The sequence below is a fragment of the Scleropages formosus genome, chromosome 5, assembly GCF_900964775.1.
Source record: "Scleropages formosus chromosome 5, fSclFor1.1, whole genome shotgun sequence".
Taxonomy (NCBI): Eukaryota; Metazoa; Chordata; class Actinopteri; order Osteoglossiformes; family Osteoglossidae; genus Scleropages; species Scleropages formosus.
The window spans coordinates 30,833,012-30,852,733 of record NC_041810.1 but is presented as its reverse complement, the minus strand read 5'-3'; the positions used below and the strand labels follow the sequence as shown (position 1 = coordinate 30,852,733).

The window sequence follows — 19,722 nt, the reverse complement described above, 5'->3', positions numbered from 1 at the left end:
AAATTTCTTTTTTCTATTCATGTAACAATGGCACTAAAATCAGTGTATTCTAAAAATGTTAGTGATGGTAGTGTTTGCTATGTGTAACTCTTGACAGTACTAGTGCAATGACTACTGCAAGCAGTTTTCAACATAGGAATTAGCCAAATCAACAGCAATAGTTTAGGTCTTATACGAATGGATCAATTCATGAGGGGCTTTTTCTGGAACAAATTTCATAAGGGTGTGGGGGGAGACCATTTGCTTTGCGAGTGTAGCAGTAAAAGTCTTGAGTAGCACATTGGCCTAGATGTTGGGTACTGCTGAGATGTAGCCTCTAGAGATGAAGAAGCTTCTGAAACTTGCTTCTCCGAGCAATGAAGTTGGAGTGACGCTGCACCCTGCCCCCCATATTTTTGCTGCAGTATCTGTAGTAGGTTTGTGTCCAGAAATTTCCTATCCACATAGGAGAGCTGAACAACTGAAACTGCCATCCAAGGCCAGTTGTTCAGTTTACATGCCATTTAACTATGACTTATGTGCCATTCCAATAGGCTCTTGCAACATCCCCTCCCCCCTCAGCATACAGAAAGCAAGGTATTCAGTAAGCAATCTTTATTCAGATAGCAGTAACGTTGCTCGGAGTGAAAGGCTCAAGGGAAAATCCATAATATTCCGAGTTGACCTGGAGTTATTTACATGAGCAATTATGGAAGTAAGCCTCCTAACACGGAAATAGCCTTCTGTACTCCTCACACTTGTGGCCAGAGTCGTTTGTCATTTGTACGTTGCACTGGGTACGCTCGGCCTTGAAACGCTTCTGACGAGGCTCAGATTCCGACACTGACGGTATAGACACGCATTTGGCATGAACAAGCACATTTAGACAAGAATGGTCGAGATGATGCTACAATGTAGTAGATAAATGAAAACAGTGGTGGGCAAATGGCATCGTAAGAGTGACTGACGTGTGCTAATCACAAAGGCGGAATAGATACAAGTACAATAAATAGTAAAACTGTTCAGTTTTACTGAGTCTGTGGAAGCGACAGCAATAAAGTGTCGCAGTGCGAGATGGACTACCGGCCGTTGTGTAATCTGATGGCTTGAAGGTAAAAGCTGTTTTTATTTTTTTTTTTTTTAAGCCTGGTTGTGACTGGATGCAACGGTAGCGTCAGCCAGACGGCAGTGTCACAGACAGGCGGTTAGCTAGGCGAGTGCGGGTCTTTCTCAGAGGGCACGTTTGGTTAATGTCCTGTGGAGTTGGAAGTGTATTTCCAGCGATGAGTTCAGCTGTTCTCACCACTCTCTGAAGAGCAGCTTCCGTACCATATAGCGATGCAGCCGGTCAGAATGCTCTCTATGGAGTAGGCTAGAAGTTTGACATGGTGCCAGACCTCTTAAGCTTCCACAGGAAGTACAGATGCCAATGGGCTGCGCTCAGTGTGTCCATGGGAAGGCTCCAGGAGAGATCCTTGGAGATGTGTGTACCAAGCAACTTGTAGCTCTTACCTCTCCAGCCCATTGATGTGAATAGGAGTGCGATGTCCATCACTGACTTTCTGTAGTCCACAGTGATCTCCTTGGGCTTATAGACAGATTATGACACCATCATGAAAGTGATCTGAGCACTCCTTAGGATGTTCTGTCACCAGTGGTGACAGAACATCCTAGGATGGTTGTGTCATCAGCAAATTGGATGAAGCCATGCTTAGAACAGCAATATGTGACCAGGGAATACAAGAAGGGACTGACCACATGGTGTTGCATTCAGAGAGTGTTCTAGTTATAGCTGTCCTGGGTCTTCATTTTAGTCCCACAGAAGCCTTTCTGTGACAGGATGTACTTTTGCTTAGAGATTTCAATTTTATCTATTCTTCCCACCCCACCATCTTTCAGTTTATACAAGGATGTTGTTTTACTGAAAAAAACAACAGTAGGGTCAGTCCATTGCTCAAAGAGGTGCTACAATCTCTGGTTCTACTAATCATAGCTTTTTTAGCACCCTTAGACATTGCTGATTTTGGCATTATCCATTAAAGCATTTGACTGCTGTAGCAGTCAAGTAGGAGGGGCTTAACCTCAGAACAAAGTCAAATGAAGCTTTTTTTTTGTTAAAATGCTTTATTCTGAATAATCAGCACAAAAAAGGACAAGTTTTGAAACTATACACAACTGCATGAGCCTTAAGTTCAGGCAGTAAAGAAAGATCCTTTCAGACATACACTGCAGAGCTGTTGCCTGGTATAGTTTCCCCCCAGAAGCAGCTATCCTCATGACCTGGCTAGTAGTGATCCTGAATAGCGATGGGTCCAGCAACAGCTTTTCCTTTGAAATCTGGAAGGAAAAGGATCATTTAGCCCAAACCCAAGTAAATGAGTTGTCTGTCAATTCAAACCAGTCTTACCTGCTACACTTCTTCCCTTCACATTACAGCTTGTGTCACAACAGCCACATACTTGGTCATCGCCATCTGCAGATTCCCACCTATGAACAGGAAACCACTGACGTTCTGTAGCATCTACAACAGAACTACTGACATTCAACTGAACTGACCTATCTGCCAACACAGAATAGGAACAAGCCTTGTGCTGGGGATCAGGTCTTTTGGAAGCCATGGTTGCTTTCAGAATGCATGTGATGTAGATCTGGGGGGGAGAAAGGCTGGACTGCATGACAGGTTCCATAAACACTCCCAGATGAAATATGCCAAGCCCGCTTTACATTCAGTCAACGATGACCGCCATGTACTCACAGAGCTCCTGGTCTCCTGCGAGAACCTAAAGGCATCCAGTTGCATTTGGAGTTTGTTGACCTGCTTCCTGGGGAGGAACTGGGAGCGGGATGCAGTCACCTTGGCATCAGTCAGGCATCTGAGTACATTAGATATTTGTCATGATCAGACTACATGTAGTCTGTAACACATGCAGGACTAGAGGGGGAAGGGAATAGTTTCGTTGGTCAAAAAGAAAAAACTGCATCATAGTTATTGCTACTCAAGTTCATTCAGCTCCATATCCTGGAGGAGCTTCCCTCCCATGTACAATGAGACATCCAGCTTCTGGCTTTTGTTCCAGAACATGTTCATGTGGATATTTATAAATTTTATCCACATATGAATATTAACTGATGTTACCCAGAACACCAGTCTCCTTGAAACAGGAAGGCTCATGGGGAACTTGACAGTGCTGTCAGCACTGGACAAGACATACTTGCATGCAGCTACTCACCCATAGTTCCCCACAAAGGCATATCTGGGGACAGATGTCACATCAGGTTCCAAGGTGGCAACACAGCTGTCCACAAACAGCCGCAAAGGCTGATGGTTGGCCACAACTACAGAAGCTTCTATGTTCAGGATGTCTCCCAGAAAGTAGATGTTTGAAGCCCTCTCCAGTTCCCAGTTGTCTAGAGAAGAGACAGGAACCATTTTGACACACAGGCAGACGCGCACACAAATTTAAGACAGACAGACCATTTTACCCACCGGTCATGAACTGGAGCGAGAACACCAAACGCTCCTCAGCGGACAGAGCAGCAGAGAAGGGTACCCATGATGGCATCACAGCATTGCTGCTCACATTGATCCTCCTACAAATAGGAAGCAGTAGCTAATGGCAGGGTACAGCAAGTCCAGCATTAGTCCTTATGGATGGAGCTGCTCGGGTGTAGTTACTCATTTTCAGCAAATTTGGCTATACATATAGCCAAAGGAAGTGTCTTCTAGTTCTCATTAGAACTGACCCACATCTCACCTCAAGTAATGACACTCAATATTAATCACCGCACCATGAGACCGCACAATAGGGGTGGAACCGAGTCCCTCGGGCACATACACCAATGTGAAAGTGTAGATCAGGGAATTGGTCATCTGCATAGGAAAGAAAAGGCTCATTTACCAAGTGTAAACCCATCCTGAAAAGAAAGGAAGAATTCAGGAGGTCCCATACCGTCATCAGCGTACTTCCACAGCCATGTAGCTCTGACACAAACAGCAGAACCCCTCTGGAGGGATCCCGTCCAACTGGCACACAACCTCCCAGGGTGATTTCTGAGGGCTGGATGAGCTGGCCATTACTCAGCATGTCCTGCTGCACCTCTACCACAACCGAGTCTTCCCTGCATTCAACCTTCACACCAGAGGGAGCAGCAAGCCACTGGGGTTTCACAGCAGGTGGAACCTGGGCTGGTGGCTGCACCAGGGAAACTGGTACAGAAGGCTGGCTGTATGGCAGCACAAACACTGGCTCAACTGGTAGAGCCAAGTTAGAATTCTGTGCCAGGGGATCCAACTGCATTAGCCTCATTGAAGAAAGCTGCTGAGAAGACACTCCTTGGGGTAGCTGGAGAGAAGGGGACCTTTGAGCTACTTCACTTGCTACCAGAGAAGACTGCTCCTGGGCAGCTTGCTGGACTGGCTGTAGTAAAGACTCCTGACTTGACAGCTGGGAAAAAGGGCCCACCTGGGAAGCCTGGCCATCACACAAACAAGCCAACAACAGATGCACTACAAGGCAATAGAGTAAGGCCATTGTGGGAGTGCTAATAACAAAAGACTCATGATAGCAGGGGGTCTTCCAACCAATTTTATACCAAACAGAAGAGCCGTTGCTTTTCCAACAGCTGAACCGAAATACGATTTGACAAATTTCGTTCCATCCCTGAAGCCTTACCTAATCGTTTCATTGATTGATTTTTAATTGCCTTCAATTGCCTGTTCAGGTTCTCCACTGTTCAACAACGCTAAATGTCCAGGATGTCTTTCAGAAGATACATGTTGGAAGCCGTCTAAAGTTGCCAGTCATCTATGCAGGAGAGAAGCTCCACCTTGGTGAACCAGACTTGCAGGCAAAGAAAATAGTCCTTGTTGAGACATAGGCTGCATCCTGATTGGAGAACTATTTGTGGTAGCTGAATGAATGGGTTTTTCCCAGGGACCCTCTCCATTACACAAGCAGTGAACAAGTACAATCATCACAAGACTCTGCTGTGATCTCGTTGTACCACTTCGGGCAACCAAACCACCTGCTCTTTTAACAATGTTTTATGTCATACAGATTTTCCTCAAAATAGGCCAAACCTCTTCCAGTTTTAAAAGTTTCAATGATTTCTTAAAGTCGCTGGATTGCCTTTTTTCAAAAAATGTAAGCATTTTTCCCAGCATCTTGATTTACATGCAATGGGTGGTTTGTGCACCATCTGTTAACTGCCTGGTCAAACTTAACAGTCAGCTAGCTGTTGAGCCTACCTATTTAGCAATTGTTATTGAACTGAAGACATTGTGGTCTCACTTTGCATGTTTAGAATTCTATATAATAAAGGTTACCTGAAATTTCTTTTTTCTATTCATGTAACAATGGCACTAAAATCAGTGTATTCTAAAAATGTTAGTGATGGTAGTGTTTGCTATGTGTAACTCTTGACAGTACTAGTGCAATGACTACTGCAAGCAGTTTTCAACATAGGAATTAGCCAAATCAACAGCAATAGTTTAGGTCTTATACGAATGGATCAATTCATGAGGGGCTTTTTCTGGAACAAATTTCATAAGGGTGTGGGGGGAGACCATTTGCTTTGCGAGTGTAGCAGTAAAAGTCTTGAGTAGCACATTGGCCTAGATGTTGGGTACTGCTGAGATGTAGCCTCTAGAGATGAAGAAGCTTCTGAAACTTGCTTCTCCGAGCAATGAAGTTGGAGTGACGCTGCACCCTGCCCCCCATATTTTTGCTGCAGTATCTGTAGTAGGTTTGTGTCCAGAAATTTCCTATCCACATAGGAGAGCTGAACAACTGAAACTGCCATCCAAGGCCAGTTGTTCAGTTTACATGCCATTTAACTATGACTTATGTGCCATTCCAATAGGCTCTTGCAACATCCCCTCCCCCCTCAGCATACAGAAAGCAAGGTATTCAGTAAGCAATCTTTATTCAGATAGCAGTAACGTTGCTCGGAGTGAAAGGCTCAAGGGAAAATCCATAATATTCCGAGTTGACCTGGAGTTATTTACATGAGCAATTATGGAAGTAAGCCTCCTAACACGGAAATAGCCTTCTGTACTCCTCACACTTGTGGCCAGAGTCGTTTGTCATTTGTACGTTGCACTGGGTACGCTCGGCCTTGAAACGCTTCTGACGAGGCTCAGATTCCGACACTGACGGTATAGACACGCATTTGGCATGAACAAGCACATTTAGACAAGAATGGTCGAGATGATGCTACAATGTAGTAGATAAATGAAAACAGTGGTGGGCAAATGGCATCGTAAGAGTGACTGACGTGTGCTAATCACAAAGGCGGAATAGATACAAGTACAATAAATAGTAAAACTGTTCAGTTTTACTGAGTCTGTGGAAGCGACAGCAATAAAGTGTCGCAGTGCGAGATGGACTACCGGCCGTTGTGTAATCTGATGGCTTGAAGGTAAAAGCTGTTTTTATTTTTTTTTTTTTTAAGCCTGGTTGTGACTGGATGCAACGGTAGCGTCAGCCAGACGGCAGTGTCACAGACAGGCGGTTAGCTAGGCGAGTGCGGGTCTTTCTCAGAGGGCACGTTTGGTTAATGTCCTGTGGAGTTGGAAGTGTATTTCCAGCGATGAGTTCAGCTGTTCTCACCACTCTCTGAAGAGCAGCTTCCGTACCATATAGCGATGCAGCCGGTCAGAATGCTCTCTATGGAGTAGGCTAGAAGTTTGACATGGTGCCAGACCTCTTAAGCTTCCACAGGAAGTACAGATGCCAATGGGCTGCGCTCAGTGTGTCCATGGGAAGGCTCCAGGAGAGATCCTTGGAGATGTGTGTACCAAGCAACTTGTAGCTCTTACCTCTCCAGCCCATTGATGTGAATAGGAGTGCGATGTCCATCACTGACTTTCTGTAGTCCACAGTGATCTCCTTGGGCTTATAGACAGATTATGACACCATCATGAAAGTGATCTGAGCACTCCTTAGGATGTTCTGTCACCAGTGGTGACAGAACATCCTAGGATGGTTGTGTCATCAGCAAATTGGATGAAGCCATGCTTAGAACAGCAATATGTGACCAGGGAATACAAGAAGGGACTGACCACATGGTGTTGCATTCAGAGAGTGTTCTAGTTATAGCTGTCCTGGGTCTTCATTTTAGTCCCACAGAAGCCTTTCTGTGACAGGATGTACTTTTGCTTAGAGATTTCAATTTTATCTATTCTTCCCACCCCACCATCTTTCAGTTTATACAAGGATGTTGTTTTACTGAAAAAACAACAGTAGGGTCAGTCCATTGCTCAAAGAGGTGCTACAATCTCTGGTTCTACTAATCATAGCTTTTTTAGCACCCTTAGACATTGCTGATTTTGGCATTATCCATTAAAGCATTTGACTGCTGTAGCAGTCAAGTAGGAGGGGCTTAACCTCAGAACAAAGTCAAATGAAGCTTTTTTTTTGTTAAAATGCTTTATTCTGAATAATCAGCACAAAAAAGGACAAGTTTTGAAACTATACACAACTGCATGAGCCTTAAGTTCAGGCAGTAAAGAAAGATCCTTTCAGACATACACTGCAGAGCTGTTGCCTGGTATAGTTTCCCCCCAGAAGCAGCTATCCTCATGACCTGGCTAGTAGTGATCCTGAATAGCGATGGGTCCAGCAACAGCTTTTCCTTTGAAATCTGGAAGGAAAAGGATCATTTAGCCCAAACCCAAGTAAATGAGTTGTCTGTCAATTCAAACCAGTCTTACCTGCTACACTTCTTCCCTTCACATTACAGCTTGTGTCACAACAGCCACATACTTGGTCATCGCCATCTGCAGATTCCCACCTATGAACAGGAAACCACTGACGTTCTGTAGCATCTACAACAGAACTACTGACATTCAACTGAACTGACCTATCTGCCAACACAGAATAGGAACAAGCCTTGTGCTGGGGATCAGGTCTTTTGGAAGCCATGGTTGCTTTCAGAATGCATGTGATGTAGATCTGGGGGGGAGAAAGGCTGGACTGCATGACAGGTTCCATAAACACTCCCAGATGAAATATGCCAAGCCCGCTTTACATTCAGTCAACGATGACCGCCATGTACTCACAGAGCTCCTGGTCTCCTGCGAGAACCTAAAGGCATCCAGTTGCATTTGGAGTTTGTTGACCTGCTTCCTGGGGAGGAACTGGGAGCGGGATGCAGTCACCTTGGCATCAGTCAGGCATCTGAGTACATTAGATATTTGTCATGATCAGACTACATGTAGTCTGTAACACATGCAGGACTAGAGGGGGAAGGGAATAGTTTCGTTGGTCAAAAAGAAAAAACTGCATCATAGTTATTGCTACTCAAGTTCATTCAGCTCCATATCCTGGAGGAGCTTCCCTCCCATGTACAATGAGACATCCAGCTTCTGGCTTTTGTTCCAGAACATGTTCATGTGGATATTTATAAATTTTATCCACATATGAATATTAACTGATGTTACCCAGAACACCAGTCTCCTTGAAACAGGAAGGCTCATGGGGAACTTGACAGTGCTGTCAGCACTGGACAAGACATACTTGCATGCAGCTACTCACCCATAGTTCCCCACAAAGGCATATCTGGGGACAGATGTCACATCAGGTTCCAAGGTGGCAACACAGCTGTCCACAAACAGCCGCAAAGGCTGATGGTTGGCCACAACTACAGAAGCTTCTATGTTCAGGATGTCTCCCAGAAAGTAGATGTTTGAAGCCCTCTCCAGTTCCCAGTTGTCTAGAGAAGAGACAGGAACCATTTTGACACACAGGCAGACGCGCACACAAATTTAAGACAGACAGACCATTTTACCCACCGGTCATGAACTGGAGCGAGAACACCAAACGCTCCTCAGCGGACAGAGCAGCAGAGAAGGGTACCCATGATGGCATCACAGCATTGCTGCTCACATTGATCCTCCTACAAATAGGAAGCAGTAGCTAATGGCAGGGTACAGCAAGTCCAGCATTAGTCCTTATGGATGGAGCTGCTCGGGTGTAGTTACTCATTTTCAGCAAATTTGGCTATACATATAGCCAAAGGAAGTGTCTTCTAGTTCTCATTAGAACTGACCCACATCTCACCTCAAGTAATGACACTCAATATTAATCACCGCACCATGAGACCGCACAATAGGGGTGGAACCGAGTCCCTCGGGCACATACACCAATGTGAAAGTGTAGATCAGGGAATTGGTCATCTGCATAGGAAAGAAAAGGCTCATTTACCAAGTGTAAACCCATCCTGAAAAGAAAGGAAGAATTCAGGAGGTCCCATACCGTCATCAGCGTACTTCCACAGCCATGTAGCTCTGACACAAACAGCAGAACCCCTCTGGAGGGATCCCGTCCAACTGGCACACAACCTCCCAGGGTGATTTCTGAGGGCTGGATGAGCTGGCCATTACTCAGCATGTCCTGCTGCACCTCTACCACAACCGAGTCTTCCCTGCATTCAACCTTCACACCAGAGGGAGCAGCAAGCCACTGGGGTTTCACAGCAGGTGGAACCTGGGCTGGTGGCTGCACCAGGGAAACTGGTACAGAAGGCTGGCTGTATGGCAGCACAAACACTGGCTCAACTGGTAGAGCCAAGTTAGAATTCTGTGCCAGGGGATCCAACTGCATTAGCCTCATTGAAGAAAGCTGCTGAGAAGACACTCCTTGGGGTAGCTGGAGAGAAGGGGACCTTTGAGCTACTTCACTTGCTACCAGAGAAGACTGCTCCTGGGCAGCTTGCTGGACTGGCTGTAGTAAAGACTCCTGACTTGACAGCTGGGAAAAAGGGCCCACCTGGGAAGCCTGGCCATCACACAAACAAGCCAACAACAGATGCACTACAAGGCAATAGAGTAAGGCCATTGTGGGAGTGCTAATAACAAAAGACTCATGATAGCAGGGGGTCTTCCAACCAATTTTATACCAAACAGAAGAGCCGTTGCTTTTCCAACAGCTGAACCGAAATACGATTTGACAAATTTCGTTCCATCCCTGAAGCCTTACCTAATCGTTTCATTGATTGATTTTTAATTGCCTTCAATTGCCTGTTCAGGTTCTCCACTGTTCAACAACGCTAAATGTCCAGGATGTCTTTCAGAAGATACATGTTGGAAGCCGTCTAAAGTTGCCAGTCATCTATGCAGGAGAGAAGCTCCACCTTGGTGAACCAGACTTGCAGGCAAAGAAAATAGTCCTTGTTGAGACATAGGCTGCATCCTGATTGGAGAACTATTTGTGGTAGCTGAATGAATGGGTTTTTCCCAGGGACCCTCTCCATTACACAAGCAGTGAACAAGTACAATCATCACAAGACTCTGCTGTGATCTCGTTGTACCACTTCGGGCAACCAAACCACCTGCTCTTTTAACAATGTTTTATGTCATACAGATTTTCCTCAAAATAGGCCAAACCTCTTCCAGTTTTAAAAGTTTCAATGATTTCTTAAAGTCGCTGGATTGCCTTTTTTCAAAAAATGTAAGCATTTTTCCCAGCATCTTGATTTACATGCAATGGGTGGTTTGTGCACCATCTGTTAACTGCCTGGTCAAACTTAACAGTCAGCTAGCTGTTGAGCCTACCTATTTAGCAATTGTTATTGAACTGAAGACATTGTGGTCTCACTTTGCATGTTTAGAATTCTATATAATAAAGGTTACCTGAAATTTCTTTTTTCTATTCATGTAACAATGGCACTAAAATCAGTGTATTCTAAAAATGTTAGTGATGGTAGTGTTTGCTATGTGTAACTCTTGACAGTACTAGTGCAATGACTACTGCAAGCAGTTTTCAACATAGGAATTAGCCAAATCAACAGCAATAGTTTAGGTCTTATACGAATGGATCAATTCATGAGGGGCTTTTTCTGGAACAAATTTCATAAGGGTGTGGGGGGAGACCATTTGCTTTGCGAGTGTAGCAGTAAAAGTCTTGAGTAGCACATTGGCCTAGATGTTGGGTACTGCTGAGATGTAGCCTCTAGAGATGAAGAAGCTTCTGAAACTTGCTTCTCCGAGCAATGAAGTTGGAGTGACGCTGCACCCTGCCCCCCATATTTTTGCTGCAGTATCTGTAGTAGGTTTGTGTCCAGAAATTTCCTATCCACATAGGAGAGCTGAACAACTGAAACTGCCATCCAAGGCCAGTTGTTCAGTTTACATGCCATTTAACTATGACTTATGTGCCATTCCAATAGGCTCTTGCAACATCCCCTCCCCCCTCAGCATACAGAAAGCAAGGTATTCAGTAAGCAATCTTTATTCAGATAGCAGTAACGTTGCTCGGAGTGAAAGGCTCAAGGGAAAATCCATAATATTCCGAGTTGACCTGGAGTTATTTACATGAGCAATTATGGAAGTAAGCCTCCTAACACGGAAATAGCCTTCTGTACTCCTCACACTTGTGGCCAGAGTCGTTTGTCATTTGTACGTTGCACTGGGTACGCTCGGCCTTGAAACGCTTCTGACGAGGCTCAGATTCCGACACTGACGGTATAGACACGCATTTGGCATGAACAAGCACATTTAGACAAGAATGGTCGAGATGATGCTACAATGTAGTAGATAAATGAAAACAGTGGTGGGCAAATGGCATCGTAAGAGTGACTGACGTGTGCTAATCACAAAGGCGGAATAGATACAAGTACAATAAATAGTAAAACTGTTCAGTTTTACTGAGTCTGTGGAAGCGACAGCAATAAAGTGTCGCAGTGCGAGATGGACTACCGGCCGTTGTGTAATCTGATGGCTTGAAGGTAAAAGCTGTTTTTATTTTTTTTTTTTTTTTAAGCCTGGTTGTGACTGGATGCAACGGTAGCGTCAGCCAGACGGCAGTGTCACAGACAGGCGGTTAGCTAGGCGAGTGCGGGTCTTTCTCAGAGGGCACGTTTGGTTAATGTCCTGTGGAGTTGGAAGTGTATTTCCAGCGATGAGTTCAGCTGTTCTCACCACTCTCTGAAGAGCAGCTTCCGTACCATATAGCGATGCAGCCGGTCAGAATGCTCTCTATGGAGTAGGCTAGAAGTTTGACATGGTGCCAGACCTCTTAAGCTTCCACAGGAAGTACAGATGCCAATGGGCTGCGCTCAGTGTGTCCATGGGAAGGCTCCAGGAGAGATCCTTGGAGATGTGTGTACCAAGCAACTTGTAGCTCTTACCTCTCCAGCCCATTGATGTGAATAGGAGTGCGATGTCCATCACTGACTTTCTGTAGTCCACAGTGATCTCCTTGGGCTTATAGACAGATTATGACACCATCATGAAAGTGATCTGAGCACTCCTTAGGATGTTCTGTCACCAGTGGTGACAGAACATCCTAGGATGGTTGTGTCATCAGCAAATTGGATGAAGCCATGCTTAGAACAGCAATATGTGACCAGGGAATACAAGAAGGGACTGACCACATGGTGTTGCATTCAGAGAGTGTTCTAGTTATAGCTGTCCTGGGTCTTCATTTTAGTCCCACAGAAGCCTTTCTGTGACAGGATGTACTTTTGCTTAGAGATTTCAATTTTATCTATTCTTCCCACCCCACCATCTTTCAGTTTATACAAGGATGTTGTTTTACTGAAAAAAACAACAGTAGGGTCAGTCCATTGCTCAAAGAGGTGCTACAATCTCTGGTTCTACTAATCATAGCTTTTTTAGCACCCTTAGACATTGCTGATTTTGGCATTATCCATTAAAGCATTTGACTGCTGTAGCAGTCAAGTAGGAGGGGCTTAACCTCAGAACAAAGTCAAATGAAGCTTTTTTTTTGTTAAAATGCTTTATTCTGAATAATCAGCACAAAAAAGGACAAGTTTTGAAACTATACACAACTGCATGAGCCTTAAGTTCAGGCAGTAAAGAAAGATCCTTTCAGACATACACTGCAGAGCTGTTGCCTGGTATAGTTTCCCCCCAGAAGCAGCTATCCTCATGACCTGGCTAGTAGTGATCCTGAATAGCGATGGGTCCAGCAACAGCTTTTCCTTTGAAATCTGGAAGGAAAAGGATCATTTAGCCCAAACCCAAGTAAATGAGTTGTCTGTCAATTCAAACCAGTCTTACCTGCTACACTTCTTCCCTTCACATTACAGCTTGTGTCACAACAGCCACATACTTGGTTATCGCCATCTGCAGATTCCCACCTATGAACAGGAAACCACTGACGTTCTGTAGCATCTACAACAGAACTACTGACATTCAACTGAACTGACCTATCTGCCAACACAGAATAGGAACAAGCCTTGTGCTGGGGATCAGGTCTTTTGGAAGCCATGGTTGCTTTCAGAATGCATGTGATGTAGATCTGGGGGGGAGAAAGGCTGGACTGCATGACAGGTTCCATAAACACTCCCAGATGAAATATGCCAAGCCCGCTTTACATTCAGTCAACGATGACCGCCATGTACTCACAGAGCTCCTGGTCTCCTGCGAGAACCTAAAGGCATCCAGTTGCATTTGGAGTTTGTTGACCTGCTTCCTGGGGAGGAACTGGGAGCGGGATGCAGTCACCTTGGCATCAGTCAGGCATCTGAGTACATTAGATATTTGTCATGATCAGACTACATGTAGTCTGTAACACATGCAGGACTAGAGGGGGAAGGGAATAGTTTCGTTGGTCAAAAAGAAAAAAACTGCATCATAGTTATTGCTACTCAAGTTCATTCAGCTCCATATCCTGGAGGAGCTTCCCTCCCATGTACAATGAGACATCCAGCTTCTGGCTTTTGTTCCAGAACATGTTCATGTGGATATTTATAAATTTTATCCACATATGAATATTAACTGATGTTACCCAGAACACCAGTCTCCTTGAAACAGGAAGGCTCATGGGGAACTTGACAGTGCTGTCAGCACTGGACAAGACATACTTGCATGCAGCTACTCACCCATAGTTCCCCACAAAGGCATATCTGGGGACAGATGTCACATCAGGTTCCAAGGTGGCAACACAGCTGTCCACAAACAGCCGCAAAGGCTGATGGTTGGCCACAACTACAGAAGCTTCTATGTTCAGGATGTCTCCCAGAAAGTAGATGTTTGAAGCCCTCTCCAGTTCCCAGTTGTCTAGAGAAGAGACAGGAACCATTTTGACACACAGGCAGACGCGCACACAAATTTAAGACAGACAGACCATTTTACCCACCGGTCATGAACTGGAGCGAGAACACCAAACGCTCCTCAGCGGACAGAGCAGCAGAGAAGGGTACCCATGATGGCATCACAGCATTGCTGCTCACATTGATCCTCCTACAAATAGGAAGCAGTAGCTAATGGCAGGGTACAGCAAGTCCAGCATTAGTCCTTATGGATGGAGCTGCTCGGGTGTAGTTACTCATTTTCAGCAAATTTGGCTATACATATAGCCAAAGGAAGTGTCTTCTAGTTCTCATTAGAACTGACCCACATCTCACCTCAAGTAATGACACTCAATATTAATCACCGCACCATGAGACCGCACAATAGGGGTGGAACCGAGTCCCTCGGGCACATACACCAATGTGAAAGTGTAGATCAGGGAATTGGTCATCTGCATAGGAAAGAAAAGGCTCATTTACCAAGTGTAAACCCATCCTGAAAAGAAAGGAAGAATTCAGGAGGTCCCATACCGTCATCAGCGTACTTCCACAGCCATGTAGCTCTGACACAAACAGCAGAACCCCTCTGGAGGGATCCCGTCCAACTGGCACACAACCTCCCAGGGTGATTTCTGAGGGCTGGATGAGCTGGCCATTACTCAGCATGTCCTGCTGCACCTCTACCACAACCGAGTCTTCCCTGCATTCAACCTTCACACCAGAGGGAGCAGCAAGCCACTGGGGTTTCACAGCAGGTGGAACCTGGGCTGGTGGCTGCACCAGGGAAACTGGTACAGAAGGCTGGCTGTATGGCAGCACAAACACTGGCTCAACTGGTAGAGCCAAGTTAGAATTCTGTGCCAGGGGATCCAACTGCATTAGCCTCATTGAAGAAAGCTGCTGAGAAGACACTCCTTGGGGTAGCTGGAGAGAAGGGGACCTTTGATGTACTTCACTTGCTACCAGAGAAGACTGTTTCTGGGCAGCTTGCTGGACTGGCTGCAGCAAAGACTCCTGACTTGACAGCTGGGAAAAAGAGCCCACCTGGGAAGCTTGGCCATCACACAAACAAACCAACAACAGATGCACTACAAGGCAATAGAGTAAGGCCATTGTGGGAGTGCTAATAACAAAAGACTCATGATAGCAGGGGGTCTTCCAACCAATTTTATACCAAACAGAAGAGCCGTTGCTTTTCCAACAGCTGAACCGAAATACGATTTGACAAATTTCGTTCCATCCCTGAAGCCTTACCTAATCGTTTCATTGATTGATTTTTAATTGCCTTCAATTGCCTGTTCAGGTTCTCCACTGTTCAACAACGCTAAATGTCCAGGATGTCTTTCAGAAGATACATGTTGGAAGCCGTCTAAAGTTGCCAGTCATCTATGCAGGAGAGAAGCTCCACCTTGGTGAACCAGACTTGCAGGCAAAGAAAATAGTCCTTGTTGAGACATAGGCTGCATCCTGATTGGAGAACTATTTGTGGTAGCTGAATGAATGGGTTTTTCCCAGGGACCCTCTCCATTACACAAGCAGTGAACAAGTACAATCATCACAAGACTCTGCTGTGATCTCGTTGTACCACTTCGGGCAACCAAACCACCTGCTCTTTTAACAATGTTTTATGTCATACAGATTTTCCTCAAAATAGGCCAAACCTCTTCCAGTTTTAAAAGTTTCAATGATTTCTTAAAGTCGCTGGATTGCCTTTTTTCAAAAAATGTAAGCATTTTTCCCAGCATCTTGATTTACATGCAATGGGTGGTTTGTGCACCATCTGTTAACTGCCTGGTCAAACTTAACAGTCAGCTAGCTGTTGAGCCTACCTATTTAGCAATTGTTATTGAACTGAAGACATTGTGGTCTCACTTTGCATGTTTAGAATTCTATATAATAAAGGTTACCTGAAATTTCTTTTTTCTATTCATGTAACAATGGCACTAAAATCAGTGTATTCTAAAAATGTTAGTGATGGTAGTGTTTGCTATGTGTAACTCTTGACAGTACTAGTGCAATGACTACTGCAAGCAGTTTTCAACATAGGAATTAGCCAAATCAACAGCAATAGTTTAGGTCTTATACGAATGGATCAATTCATGAGGGGCTTTTTCTGGAACAAATTTCATAAGGGTGTGGGGGGAGACCATTTGCTTTGCGAGTGTAGCAGTAAAAGTCTTGAGTAGCACATTGGCCTAGATGTTGGGTACTGCTGAGATGTAGCCTCTAGAGATGAAGAAGCTTCTGAAACTTGCTTCTCCGAGCAATGGAGTTGGAGTGACGCTGCACCCTGCCCCCCATATTTTTGCTGCAGTATCTGTAGTAGGTTTGTGTCCAGAAATTTCCTATCCACATAGGAGAGCTGAACAACTGAAACTGCCATCCAAGGCCAGTTGTTCAGTTTACATGCCATTTAACTATGACTTATGTGCCATTCCAATAGGCTCTTGCAACATCCCCTCCCCCCTCAGCATACAGAAAGCAAGGTATTCAGTAAGCAATCTTTATTCAGATAGCAGTAACGTTGCTCGGAGTGAAAGGCTCAAGGGAAAATCCATAATATTCCGAGTTGACCTGGAGTTATTTACATGAGCAATTATGGAAGTAAGCCTCCTAACACGGAAATAGCCTTCTGTACTCCTCACACTTGTGGCCAGAGTCGTTTGTCATTTGTACGTTGCACTGGGTACGCTCGGCCTTGAAACGCTTCTGACGAGGCTCAGATTCCGACACTGACGGTATAGACACGCATTTGGCATGAACAAGCACATTTAGACAAGAATGGTCGAGATGATGCTACAATGTAGTAGATAAATGAAAACAGTGGTGGGCAAATGGCATCGTAAGAGTGACTGACGTGTGCTAATCACAAAGGCGGAATAGATACAAGTACAATAAATAGTAAAACTGTTCAGTTTTACTGAGTCTGTGGAAGCGACAGCAATAAAGTGTCGCAGTGCGAGATGGACTACCGGCCGTTGTGTAATCTGATGGCTTGAAGGTAAAAGCTGTTTTTATTTTTTTTTTTTTTTTTTAAGCCTGGTTGTGACTGGATGCAACGGTAGCGTCAGCCAGACGGCAGTGTCACAGACAGGCGGTTAGCTAGGCGAGTGCGGGTCTTTCTCAGAGGGCACGTTTGGTTAATGTCCTGTGGAGTTGGAAGTGTATTTCCAGCGATGAGTTCAGCTGTTCTCACCACTCTCTGAAGAGCAGCTTCCGTACCATATAGCGATGCAGCCGGTCAGAATGCTCTCTATGGAGTAGGCTAGAAGTTTGACATGGTGCCAGACCTCTTAAGCTTCCACAGGAAGTACAGATGCCAATGGGCTGCGCTCAGTGTGTCCATGGGAAGGCTCCAGGAGAGATCCTTGGAGATGTGTGTACCAAGCAACTTGTAGCTCTTACCTCTCCAGCCCATTGATGTGAATAGGAGTGCGATGTCCATCACTGACTTTCTGTAGTCCACAGTGATCTCCTTGGGCTTATAGACAGATTATGACACCATCATGAAAGTGATCTGAGCACTCCTTAGGATGTTCTGTCACCAGTGGTGACAGAACATCCTAGGATGGTTGTGTCATCAGCAAATTGGATGAAGCCATGCTTAGAACAGCAATATGTGACCAGGGAATACAAGAAGGGACTGACCACATGGTGTTGCATTCAGAGAGTGTTCTAGTTATAGCTGTCCTGGGTCTTCATTTTAGTCCCACAGAAGCCTTTCTGTGACAGGATGTACTTTTGCTTAGAGATTTCAATTTTATCTATTCTTCCCACCCCACCATCTTTCAGTTTATACAAGGATGTTGTTTTACTGAAAAAAAAACAGTAGGGTCAGTCCATTGCTCAAAGAGGTGCTACAATCTCTGGTTCTACTAATCATAGCTTTTTTAGCACCCTTAGACATTGCTGATTTTGGCATTATCCATTAAAGCATTTGACTGCTGTAGCAGTCAAGTAGGAGGGGCTTAACCTCAGAACAAAGTCAAATGAAGCTTTTTTTTGTTAAAATGCTTTATTCTGAATAATCAGCACAAAAAAGGACAAGTTTTGAAACTATACACAACTGCATGAGCCTTAAGTTCAGGCAGTAAAGAAAGATCCTTTCAGACATACACTGCAGAGCTGTTGCCTGGTATAGTTTCCCCCCAGAAGCAGCTATCCTCATGACCTGGCTAGTAGTGATCCTGAATAGCGATGGGTCCAGCAACAGCTTTTCCTTTGAAATCTGGAAGGAAAAGGATCATTTAGCCCAAACCCAAGTAAATGAGTTGTCTGTCAATTCAAACCAGTCTTACCTGCTACACTTCTTCCCTTCACATTACAGCTTGTGTCACAACAGCCACATACTTGGTCATCGCCATCTGCAGATTCCCACCTATGAACAGGAAACCACTGACGTTCTGTAGCATCTACAACAGAACTACTGACATTCAACTGAACTGACCTATCTGCCAACACAGAATAGGAACAAGCCTTGTGCTGGGGATCAGGTCTTTTGGAAGCCATGGTTGCTTTCAGAATGCATGTGATGTAGATCTGGGGGGGAGAAAGGCTGGACTGCATGACAGGTTCCATAAACACTCCCAGATGAAATATGCCAAGCCCGCTTTACATTCAGTCAACGATGACCGCCATGTACTCACAGAGCTCCTGGTCTCCTGCGAGAACCTAAAGGCATCCAGTTGCATTTGGAGTTTGTTGACCTGCTTCCTGGGGAGGAACTGGGAGCGGGATGCAGTCACCTTGGCATCAGTCAGGCATCTGAGTACATTAGATATTTGTCATGATCAGACTACATGTAGTCTGTAACACATGCAGGACTAGAGGGGGAAGGGAATAGTTTCGTTGGTCAAAAAGAAAAAACTGCATCATAGTTATTGCTACTCAAGTTCATTCAGCTCCATATCCTGGAGGAGCTTCCCTCCCATGTACAATGAGACATCCAGCTTCTGGCTTTTGTTCCAGAACATGTTCATGTGGATATTTATAAATTTTATCCACATATGAATATTAACTGATGTTACCCAGAACACCAGTCTCCTTGAAACAGGAAGGCTCATGGGGAACTTGACAGTGCTGACAGCACTGGACAAGACATACTTGCATGCAGCTACTCACCCATAGTTCCCCACAAAGGCATATCTGGGGACAGATGTCACATCAGGTTCCAAGGTGGCAACACAGCTGTCCACAAACAGCCGCAAAGGCTGATGGTTGGCCACAACTACAGAAGCTTCTATGTTCAGGATGTCTCCCAGAAAGTAGATGTTTGAAGCCCTCTCCAGTTCCCAGTTGTCTAGAGAAGAGACAGGAACCATTTTGACACACAGGCAGACGCGCACACAAATTTAAGACAGACAGACCATTTTACCCACCGGTCATGAACTGGAGCGAGAACACCAAACGCTCCTCAGCGGACAGAGCAGCAGAGAAGGGTACCCATGATGGCATCACAGCATTGCTGCTCACATTGATCCTCCTACAAATAGGAAGCAGTAGCTAATGGCAGGGTACAGCAAGTCCAGCATTAGTCCTTATGGATGGAGCTGCTCGGGTGTAGTTACTCATTTTCAGCAAATTTGGCTATACATATAGCCAAAGGAAGTGTCTTCTAGTTCTCATTAGAACTGACCCACATCTCACCTCAAGTAATGACACTCAATATTAATCACCGCACCATGAGACCGCACAATAGGGTGGAAC

General features: G+C 45.0%; 4 protein-coding genes across 6 annotated transcripts in view; all 4 read right to left on the bottom strand.

Moving 5' to 3' along the window:
* Positions 1-2,083: 2,083 nt before the first annotated feature.
* On the bottom strand, positions 2,084-4,541 carry LOC114910466 (zona pellucida sperm-binding protein 3-like). 2 transcript variants are annotated; one of them, XM_029251635.1, is made up of 8 exons: positions 3,930-4,539; positions 3,735-3,850; positions 3,467-3,570; positions 3,210-3,387; positions 2,735-2,852; positions 2,536-2,627; positions 2,387-2,466; positions 2,084-2,316 (listed from the first exon to the last, which is right to left on the bottom strand). In XM_029251635.1, exons 1-8 carry the CDS (start codon positions 4,509-4,511, stop codon positions 2,264-2,266), a joined length of 1,323 nt encoding a protein of 440 aa, XP_029107468.1. In that variant the 5' UTR covers positions 4,512-4,539; the 3' UTR covers positions 2,084-2,263. The 2 variants fall into 2 exon arrangements, with proteins under 2 accessions (XP_029107468.1, XP_029107467.1); XM_029251634.1 differs by having other exon boundaries at positions 2,387-2,627; positions 3,930-4,541.
* Positions 4,542-7,390: 2,849 nt separating this feature from the next.
* On the bottom strand, positions 7,391-9,848 carry LOC114910464 (zona pellucida sperm-binding protein 3-like). Of its 2 annotated transcripts, XM_029251609.1 has the most exons (8): positions 9,237-9,846; positions 9,042-9,157; positions 8,774-8,877; positions 8,517-8,694; positions 8,042-8,159; positions 7,843-7,934; positions 7,694-7,773; positions 7,391-7,623 (listed from the first exon to the last, which is right to left on the bottom strand). In XM_029251609.1, the coding sequence occupies exons 1-8, from the start codon at positions 9,816-9,818 to the stop codon at positions 7,571-7,573; spliced, it is 1,323 nt and encodes a 440-aa protein (XP_029107442.1). In that variant the 5' UTR covers positions 9,819-9,846; the 3' UTR covers positions 7,391-7,570. The 2 variants fall into 2 exon arrangements, with proteins under 2 accessions (XP_029107442.1, XP_029107441.1); XM_029251608.1 differs by having other exon boundaries at positions 7,694-7,934; positions 9,237-9,848.
* A 2,852-nt stretch (positions 9,849-12,700) lies between these two features.
* LOC114910556 (zona pellucida sperm-binding protein 3-like) lies at positions 12,701-15,063 on the bottom strand. Its single transcript, XM_029252165.1, has 8 exons — positions 14,548-15,063; positions 14,353-14,468; positions 14,085-14,188; positions 13,828-14,005; positions 13,352-13,469; positions 13,153-13,244; positions 13,004-13,083; positions 12,701-12,933 (listed from the first exon to the last, which is right to left on the bottom strand). The coding sequence occupies exons 1-8, from the start codon at positions 14,902-14,904 to the stop codon at positions 12,881-12,883; spliced, it is 1,098 nt and encodes a 365-aa protein (XP_029107998.1). The 5' UTR covers positions 14,905-15,063; the 3' UTR covers positions 12,701-12,880.
* A 2,949-nt stretch (positions 15,064-18,012) lies between these two features.
* Positions 18,013-19,722, bottom strand: part of LOC114910521 (zona pellucida sperm-binding protein 3-like) — a 1,993-nt gene continuing 283 nt past the window's right edge. Inside the window, exons 2-8 of the mRNA XM_029251936.1 lie at positions 19,663-19,721; positions 19,395-19,498; positions 19,138-19,315; positions 18,663-18,780; positions 18,464-18,555; positions 18,315-18,394; positions 18,013-18,244 (exon numbers count right to left, since the gene is read on the bottom strand). Coding sequence (XP_029107769.1) covers positions 18,192-18,244; positions 18,315-18,394; positions 18,464-18,555; positions 18,663-18,780; positions 19,138-19,315; positions 19,395-19,498; positions 19,663-19,721 — 684 coding nt within the window. The 3' untranslated portion in view covers positions 18,013-18,191. The remainder of the gene's footprint in view (positions 18,245-18,314; positions 18,395-18,463; positions 18,556-18,662; positions 18,781-19,137; positions 19,316-19,394; positions 19,499-19,662; position 19,722) is intronic.

Bases quoted from the DNA above. Each gene is read 5' to 3' on its own strand.
- LOC114910556 (XM_029252165.1), bottom strand. From the start codon at position 14,904: ATGAGGCTAATGCAGTTGGATCCCCTGGCACAGAATTCTAACTTGGCT. The intron at 14,469-14,547 runs GTATGGGACCTC...TTTCCTATGCAG, and splicing joins GTGGAAGTACGCTGATGACG to ATGACCAATTCCCTGATCTA. The intron at 12,934-13,003 runs GTAAGACTGGTT...TTTTCCTTCCAG, and splicing joins GAAGGGAAGAAGTGTAGCAG to ATTTCAAAGGAAAAGCTGTT.
- LOC114910466 (XM_029251634.1), bottom strand. From the start codon at position 4,511: ATGGCCTTACTCTATTGCCTTGTAGTGCATCTGTTGTTGGCTTGTTTG. The intron at 3,388-3,466 runs GTGGGTAAAATG...TCTCTTCTCTAG, and splicing joins CTCGCTCCAGTTCATGACCG to ACAACTGGGAACTGGAGAGG. The intron at 2,317-2,386 runs GTAAGACTGGTT...TTTTCCTTCCAG, and splicing joins GAAGGGAAGAAGTGTAGCAG to ATTTCAAAGGAAAAGCTGTT.
- LOC114910464 (XM_029251608.1), bottom strand. From the start codon at position 9,818: ATGGCCTTACTCTATTGCCTTGTAGTGCATCTGTTGTTGGCTTGTTTG. The intron at 8,878-9,041 runs GTGAGATGTGGG...TCCTATTTGTAG, and splicing joins ATTGAGTGTCATTACTTGAG to GAGGATCAATGTGAGCAGCA. The intron at 8,160-8,516 runs GTGAGTAGCTGC...TAATGTACTCAG, and splicing joins GCCTTTGTGGGGAACTATGG to ATGCCTGACTGATGCCAAGG.